The sequence below is a fragment of the Epinephelus moara genome, chromosome 20 (genome assembly GCF_006386435.1).
Source record: "Epinephelus moara isolate mb chromosome 20, YSFRI_EMoa_1.0, whole genome shotgun sequence".
Classification (NCBI taxonomy): domain Eukaryota; kingdom Metazoa; phylum Chordata; class Actinopteri; order Perciformes; family Serranidae; genus Epinephelus; species Epinephelus moara.
The window spans coordinates 45,565,793-45,574,684 of NC_065525.1; the positions used below are offsets into that span (position 1 = coordinate 45,565,793).

At 43.7% G+C, this 8,892-nt stretch overlaps 1 protein-coding gene across 1 annotated transcript; it reads right to left on the reverse strand.

Annotated features, from left to right (window-relative positions):
• Positions 1-675: 675 nt before the first annotated feature.
• Positions 676-5,731, reverse strand: LOC126407748 (fibulin-7-like). The gene is made up of 6 exons (XM_050072934.1): positions 5,581-5,731; positions 1,855-2,008; positions 1,536-1,706; positions 1,167-1,445; positions 905-1,042; positions 676-815 (listed from the first exon to the last, which is right to left on the reverse strand). The coding sequence occupies exons 1-6, from the start codon at positions 5,662-5,664 to the stop codon at positions 676-678; spliced, it is 966 nt and encodes a 321-aa protein (XP_049928891.1). The 5' UTR covers positions 5,665-5,731.
• Positions 5,732-8,892: the final 3,161 nt, after the last annotated feature.

The following is an 8,892-nucleotide window of genomic DNA, read 5'->3' on the forward strand; positions in this document are numbered from 1 at the left end:
CTTGAAGTCCAGTCTTTAGGACTTGGGGGGATATAATGGCAGAATCAGAATAATATTCATGATATGTTTTTATTAGCCTGTAATCACCTGAAACTAAGAATCCTTATGCCTTATATCTTTGTATAGAGTGGGTCTTCTTCAGGTCCCTTAGAACAGCACCAGACTGTCACCCAATTTGACATAGTGGCCAAACGGACATCCAGCAGGAGCTCAGAGTAGAGCCGCTGCTCCTTTGTGTCAAAAGGGGCCAGTTGAGGTGGTTCAGGCATCTGATCAGGATCCTCTTGGGTGCCACCTGTTAGAGGTTTCCAGGTACGTCCCACTGGTAGGAGGCCCCAGAGACCCAAAGAACCTTGGCAAGATTATATATCTCATCAGGCCTGGGAACACCTTGGGGTCCCCCAGGAGGAGCTGGAAAGTGTTGCTGGGGAAGGGATGTGTGGAGTACTTGCTCAGCCTGCGGCACCCGCAACCTGGCCCCAGATAAGCGAATTAAAATTGACGGATGGATGGAGGTTGCTAAAAAGATTGCTGTTCATCAAATAAGTTCATAGTAAGTGAAATGTACGATATCTACAGTTTTAACTTTCACTTAAGAACTGACTCCTACGTCCTACAGATCAGTTGTGGAGATTCGTAGCACTGCAGAACGATGTGATACAGGACGGTATGCTCTTACATTGGCGACGTCTTGATGTACGTGGCGTTTTTCATCTGCGGACACTGCACCGTCACACACTGGAAACCTCCGTGGGTGTTCACACACAGCTGGTCTGCTGTGCAGTTGTGCATTCGGATTTCACACTCGTCGATGTCTGAGCACAGAAGGACAGAGGTGTTAGAGTTACCACACGTCCCTAAACATTCCCTGCCCTGACCGATAGGATGACCTTTGACCTCTGACCTGTGCAGCTGCGGCCGTCTCTGGAGATGTCGTAGCCGTCTGGACAGAAGCAGTGGAAGCTGCCGGGAGTGTTTACACACTGATGGATGCAGAGCCGGCCGGGTTGACCAAGAGGGAACAGATGACACTCGTCGATGTCTGAAACACACACAGGATCCTCATGAGAAGTTTCAGTATTCCATGTCCTTGATATGAGGCGTTCGTTTCATCCACTGGTTCAGCATTTTGTCTTACTGGTTATACAAACACTCTTATTTCTCACCTGTGCAGATGTTGTTGTCGCGGCCTGATATGGTGAAACCCACATCACAGGTGCAGCGGGTGGAGCCCAGGAAGTGAGTGCAGTGAGATGGACGGATGGAGGAGAATGGGGAGGAAGACGTGGGTAATAAAGAGGAGACAGGAGAAGGTGAAGATGCTGAAGAGGAGGAGAAGGAGGAGGAAGAGGAGGAGGATGCTGACAGAGCTGCAGAGCCAGAGAAAGAAGAGGAAGGAGCAGCAGGAGAGAAGGAGGCCAGGGAGTTTCCGGTGCTGTTGAAGCCTGAAAAAGAAACAAACAAGACTTGATAAAACTACTGGCACTGACCCAGCTGAACCAGTATCAGTATGCTGGTTCTGTGTCAGTGCTTACGTCTGCACATTGGCTGCTGGCCGCTCCACCTCAGAGACTCCAGACACACTCGGGTCCGCGGGCCAATCAGCTCGTAGCCAGGCTTGCACAGGAAGTGGACCTCATGTCCGACACCAAACACTCTGCCCAGTCTGCGGCCGTGAGCGGGGGGCTCTGGTTTGGGGCAGGTTGCTGGGAGCAGATAGAGATGTTCTTATACTTTCTGAACTTTTTCAACCTCATACCTGTCTGATGTTTTTCTCTTTAATGATCCCAGGTGAAATTAGTATCTCCACCCTCTGTTTGGTGATCTACACCAGGATAAACTGTTACGTCTCACCGCCAGCCTTGAAGATGGCCATGGTGCTGTTGTGCAGAGCGCTCATCTTCTTCCTGAGGGAGCGAAGGCCCTGCTGGTACGACGCCTCATGGACCGCCAACATCTTCTCCACCTGCCGCAGAGAGTTCAGCAGGTCATGGGTGGATGGACACTCCTGTGGACGGGGACAAAGAGAGGTTAGAGGACAGACTCTGATTCTGAAAAGGACCCTGGAACAGGTGATTTGTGACCCTCTTTAGGTGAATCCATTTGTATGGTTGTTACATTACAAACGATATCCTGATGTTTATCCCTGATGTCTCACAGCTAAAAAGTTTTGTGTTATCTGGACAAATTTTTTTTTGAAGAGAGGGCGGCACGGTGGTGTGGTGGTTAGCACTGTTGCCTCACAACAAGAGGGTTCCTGGTTCACTCCCGGGTGGGGGAGCCCCTCTGTGCGGAGTTTGCATGTTCTCCCTGTGTCAGCGTGGGTTTCCTCCAGGTGCTCCGACATGTTCTCCCTGTGTCAGTGTGGGTTTCCTCCAGGTGCTCTGACATGTTCTCCCTGTGTCAGCTTGGGTTTCCTCTAGGTGCTCCGACATGTTCTCCCTGTGTCAGTGTGGGTTTCCTCCAGGTGCTCTGACATGTTCCTCCAGGTGCTCCGACATGTTCTCCCTGTGTCAGTGTGGGTTTCCTCGAGGTGCTCCGACATGTTCTCCCTGTGTCAGCGTGGGTTTCCTCCAGGTGCTCTGACATGTTCTCCCTGTGTCAGCATGGGTTTCCTCACAAAACAAAAATGTGCTATGTGCTAACTACACTGGACTACATGCTGTAGCTCGTGCATATCTTGTTAGCTATTAGCTATATCTTGACAGAGCTAGCAGTTTCCCTCATTGTGCATTAAACAAAATGTAAAATCATTTTGCTAAGCTAGGATCAACGCGTCCCGGATAACATCTTTCTCCGTTTAATTTACTCTAAGGGAGGACAAAATGTTGCCTGGATTGGACAGCTTGTTGGAAGGTTTAGTTTTTTTCTCTTTTGTTAGCTAGGCTAGCAGTTTCCCCCTGCTTTCAGTCTCTGTGCTAAGCTAGTTAGCCTAGCTTATATTTGACACAACCAGGGCAACGTCCTTTTCTTTATTTTTTTAAATATACTTTCCTCTTTATCAAAAAGTGTTGTGGATTTTTCTAACACCTGTACGGTATTCCTAAAGAAAAGGACTGGTGTGAACAGGCTGCATCGAGCAAGAACTTGAAACCAAATGTGAATCGATCAGCTGAGGAGATGTTCCCAGTGATGGCAGTGTCAGCAGCCATAATCTGCACACTCATTCATCCAGAATGCCGAGTCGGGCAACCACATGTGGCCTGACTTATTTCTTCTGAGAGATAAATCCTATTTCTTGCCAAGTTAGGGCTGTTGCTGGGCCAGGTCATTTTGCCAACCTGGGTTGGAATTTCCAGTTTATCTCTTTGGATGGAATATTTAGAACGTGTGCATTTGTCCCCCCATAATGAAAACATGAAAGTAGGAGAGGACTTTGACATAAATAAAGACATTTACACCTACATTGATGCAGAAAAGGCAAAATCTGGTGCATAAAATAAATCCTACGCTCCTGCCTGGAGCTGCAGTGTGTCTCCAGTCTGCAGTGTGTGTGTCTCCAGTCTGCAGAGTGTGTCTCCAGTCTGCAGTGTGTGTGTCTCCAGTCTGCAGTGTGTGTGTCTCCAGTCTGCAGTGTGTGTGTCTCCAGTCTGCAGTGTTTCCAGTCTGCAGTGTGTCTCCAGTCTGCAGTGTGTGTGTGTCTCCAGTCTGCAGTGTGTGTGTGTCTCCAGTCTGCAGTGTGTCTCCAGTCTGCAGTGTCTCCAGTCTGCAGTGTGTCTCCAGTCTGCAGTGTGTCTCCAGTCTGCAGTGTGCTCCAGGTGTGACATCTATACATAGAGGTGAGGTTTTCAGAGCGGCTGCAGTAACATCTGGGTGAAAATTGGACCTGAGCCAGCTGCTGACCTCCAGCTGACGGCTCAAACCGCCGCTCTCACAATAACACAACACAGAGAGGCTCCAGGTTTGTGTGTTTGGAGGCGTTTCTCTGTGGTTTGTTACAGGCAGTGACCCAGTGGTGCTTATACAGAGGAGGGTGAGCCTGAGTTCAGCATGTTTGAGCGCACTGACGAGACATTCAGGGACGGTATAACACATGAGGAAATGAATTAATGAACTTACTCCAGCATTAACAGAAGCTATATTGAAATGAATCTAATTTTAGTTCAGTTCAGTGTTTTAGTTTTGACACCTGCTGCACATATTTAACATTAAAACAATCAATCAATCAATTTTATTTATAAAGCCCAATATCACAAATCACAATTTGCCTCACAGGGCTTCACAGCATACGACATCCCTCTGTCCTTATGACCCTCACAGCGGAGATGAACTAAAACTAATTTAAAATAAAGCCCACATTTCAAAATAAAACAAACTAACTTTGAGACACCAAATACCCTGTTAGTACTTATTTAATTCCATCTATCATCATGAACTTAAAGGCATCCTAACGCCCTCACCACATGATTACTTTTAGATTAATTAATTAATTAATTAATTTAAAGGGTTTAAGATACTGTGTCAGCTATTTTGAAAAACAAATATTTAAATATATGTTTGTCCTTTCATTGAACAATTTTCTCTCAATATGTCACAAATATCTGAAATCAATATACATTCATTAATTGTTTTGTATTTAATTTGTTTGGCTCCACAACATGTTGTAAAAACCAACTTAGCTTTTTGTCCCTAAAGTGATCCCATACCTTTAACATACTTTTCATCAGCTGGTAAAAGTTGCTCTACTGAAAACGTATTTAATATAATATGATGGTAAAATAAAATAAAGCCCCACTAAAGTTTGTTTAAAGGAATTTCTTGGAGCTTTAAACTTTTATACACATTTAAATTTATTTATTTATTTATTATGTTGTTTTTATTTGACATTTATCTAACACACAGAAAACTGAGCAAAAATATAATTTTCTAGATTTTCCTGGTTCAGACGGACAATTAAAAAAAAATCTAATGAAAAATTACAAATGAAATTGCCTTTGAGAATCATCAGTGGAAGAAAAAATAAAAATTAAGTTTTCTTTTTTACCTCTCTCAGTCTGTTGTGAATAGAAGTTTATTCTTAATTGACTTGGACAGACTGAATTAATTACACTTTTAAAAGGATTTGACCAAACACGTCTTGTCTCAGACTTTACTGTGACCCAACGAAGTACATTTTAAGTACAGTACACTACTTAAATACAATTTGAAAATATTTGTAATTTTTGTACTTAAAGTATATTTTTACGGTAATATTTTTATGCTTTTACTTAGATCAGGTTATTAATGTGGACTTTTGAGTTTTGAACAGTTCAACCATGTTTCATGCTCATATTGTTCCATTAAAATGATTTAAGTGGAAATATCAAACATTTCATAAAAGAAACAGCAAAAATTTTACACAATATTTACAAAAAAATACAAAAATAAAATAAAATAGAATAAAAATTCTCATAGTTTTGCCAACCCTTCTAACCTGAGTATTAATCTACTACATTTGAAGTATTGTGAGTTGAGAGTTCTGCCTGTTAGGACTCAGTAATTAACTTAATTGAGAAGAAGATGGACGTCCTGCCTCTGTGAGTGAAATAAACCTCAGTAACATGAGTCCAATCACATGTTGTCAGAGTCACCTGGACTCACCTGAGCAGAAGAGCAGGACATGTGATGAAGACACAGCATCATCAGAACGACCCAGACCATCTTCATCCTGAACAAAACCTCCATCCTCGTCCTGATGAACCTCTTGTGTCTTTGCTCAACTCTTCTGCTGCAGCTCCAAAACTAAGTTATCTCCTCTACTTCTGTTTCTTTTCGAGGGCACTTGCCAAATTTCTCCTCCACTCATTCCCACCCCTCCACCCTGTCATAGGAGGAGGAGGAGGAGGAGGAGGAGGAGGAGGAGGAGGAGGAGGGGAACGACTCCCACATCTGGAACACACTCTCACTTTTTTGATCCATCAGCATCCCCAGAAATAGACTCTCAAATTAGAAGTCAGCTGCTGGTGGCGTCTTTTAATCATCACCCGCTCAACAAAGCAGCTTCGTCCTGGTGACTATTTCAGATTCACTCACCGACTCAGGAATGTGACTCGTGCTCCAATTACAGCAGCTTTTTTTTCTTTTTTCATAACCCCAAACCTGCTGTCTTGCAGGATAATGTGGTGTGGCTCCATAATGACAGGGCAGCCATATCTGCTGATAGAGCCGCCTGGATTATCCCCCAGCAGAGAGAGAGAGAGAGAGAGAGAGAGCTGCAGGAGGAAACATTAGAAAGAGACCCTGAAAGCACCCCTCATATAAAGTCATATATAAAGTATGATAATGAGTATGAACACACACTGTAATTTCCTATAGGAATGTATTTTAAATCTTTAGAAGTTTGTGAATTGAAAGAAGCAAATAAAGTGGTGGTTTTGAACGTACTGAAAAAACAAGACCTTGAATGTCACTGAAGACTCTTGAGTTTGACAAGATGTATGCAACAATATCAAAGTGTAATGGAACAAAGAGCTTTCATGAAACATGCAGGTCTTTCAGTTAAACTACTTAAACAAATACTCTGTTACAAGTAAAAGTCCTGCACTGAAAATGCTCCTTCAGTGACACTATGTGAGTTTAATCAGAAAAATGTATTTAAAGTATTAAGTAAGTTTCACAATGTGACTGTTACGCTATCATGTATGATGTCGTCAGATGATTCTGACTCATACGAAACAAGCCAGAGTTTGTTTTTCAGGTTTCAGTGTGTAAGATTTGGGGAGAGTCAGTGGCGTCTAATGGTGAGATTGCAACCAGCTGAAACTTGTCCAGGTTAGAAATTCTTCAGTGTTCATTGTTTGGGAGGTTTTTACCAGGAAGACAAACTGACCAGGTCTCATTTATACAACAGTGTGTAGGATCCATACTAAAAAATGTATGTACTATGGACAAAATCTGAAAATGGTGTATGCCAAAAAGTATTCGACAATTTCTACAGTCAGGCTCCACCTCACCGTCTGCACCGCCACTTTCCTGTCTTCAAACGTTTAGAAGCACAAGTCAAAGTTTGTCCATCAAGTCTGTTTTTATAAATCACAACTTTTGCGTTTATACGTACGCAGTGTTTATAAATGAGACCCAGCTGATTTAAACCAGTAAAAACACTGAATAAAGATGTTTCATGTTACAAATCAGTGTTTCTCCCGGATGTGCCTCTAACCCAGCACCAGGGGGCGGCAGTAGCTCAGTCCATAGGGACTTGGCTTGGGAACCAGAGGGTCGCCTGTTCAAGTCCCCATTCAGACGAAATATATGGAGCGTTGACTGGCTGGAGAGGTGTCAGTTCACCTCCTGGGCACTGTCGAGGTGCCTTTGAGCAAGGCACCGAACCCCCCAACCGCTCGGAGTGCCTGTCCATGGCAGCTCCCTCACTCTGACATCTGTCCTCTTGTGCATGTGTGTGTATTTCGGACCTGTGTGTTAATGACAACAGAGTGAAAAATTGAATTTCCCCTCAGGGGGATTAATAAAGTGTATATATAGATATATAGATATTTGCTTGCCTTTTTTCCTCTGATAACTTGAGATCCAGATGCTCAGGAGGTTTTTAGAGGAAGATTAACACAGGACTCTTCCTCTCCAAGACAAACGGACGTGCTGATTTAACCCAGTACAAACACTGTATAAAGCAGTTCATGTTAAAAAAAGCTGTGTTTTCCAGACACTGCTTGCTGCAGAGGGCCAACCACTGGGCCAACGTGAAAAAGCAAATGTCTATCTAGTTCAGTGTTTGGTTTGTCCGTTTTGGGCCACTGTAGAAACATGGCGGTGCAACATGCTGATCTCCATAGATAAGGACCTGCTCCCTGTGTAGATATAAACAGCTCATTCTGAGGTAATGAAAACACAACCGTTCATATTTTCAGTTGTTTAAACACTAAAGAAAACACACTGATTACATTATATTCCATTCTGCCAGTAAATCCCACTAAATCCTAATAATAATAATAATTTATAAAGTGCTTTACGTGTCAATAATTAAAACAGAAAGAACTAGTGAAACACTTTGTTATATAAGTGCTGAGGAAATTAAAAACAGTTTAAACGAACTTAAAACTCAAGTAAAATCAGAAAAGCTTCTCCGATAAAAGTCTGTTTAAGAAGGGACTTAAAAGAGATCACTGACTCGGCCGACCTGATTTCATCGGGCAGATCGTTCCAGAGCCTCAGGGCCCTGACAGCAAACGCTCTGTCCCTTTTAGTGTCAGCCTCTGGAGCAGACAAAAGACCTCTGCTGCCCGAAGACCTCAAAGTACGTCCTGGCATGTACGGCACTAGATAAAGCTGAGAGAGAGACCATGAAGAGCCTTAAAAGGAATCATTAAAGTCTTGAAATCTATTCTGAAACACACTGGGAGCCAGTGTAAAGAAGCTATTCCTACACACTGGACCTTTGATTCCACCATGACCATGCCATGATGATACATTGATTTTCATTGTTTTAAAAGAGGGCGGCACTGTGGTGCAGTGGTTAGCACTGTTGTCTCAGCTTCTTGCCACAGCAGGAGGGTTTCAGGTTTGAACCCACCAGTGAGCTGGAGCCCTTCTGTGGGGAGTTTGCATGTTCTCCCTGTGTCAGTGTGGGTTTCCTCCAGGTGTTCTGACATGTTCTCCCTGTGTCAGCGTGGGTTTCCTCCAGGTGCTCCCACATGTTCTCCCTGTGTCAGCGTGGGTTTCCTCCAGGTGCTCTGACATGTTCTCCCTGTGTCAGCGTGGGTTTCCTCCAGGTGCTCCGACATGTTCTCCCTGTGTCAGTGTGGGTTTCCTCCAGGTGCTCCAGCTTCCTCCCACAGTCCAAAGACATGCAGGTTAATTGGTGACTTTAAATTGTCCGTAGGTGTGAATGTGAGTGTGAATGGATGTCTGTCTCTGTAGCCCAGTTTCCACCAAACCCTTTCAGTGCAGCACCTTTGG

Coding starts and splice junctions, on each gene's coding strand:
- LOC126407748 (XM_050072934.1), bottom strand. CDS start 5,664: ATGGAGGTTTTGTTCAGGATGAAGATGGTCTGGGTCGTTCTGATGATG. Junction 1,446..1,535: donor CCAGCAGCCAATGTGCAGAC/GTAAGCACTGAC, acceptor TTTCTTTTTCAG/GCTTCAACAGCACCGGAAAC. Junction 1,043..1,166: donor CGACAACAACATCTGCACAG/GTGAGAAATAAG, acceptor TGTGTGTTTCAG/ACATCGACGAGTGTCATCTG.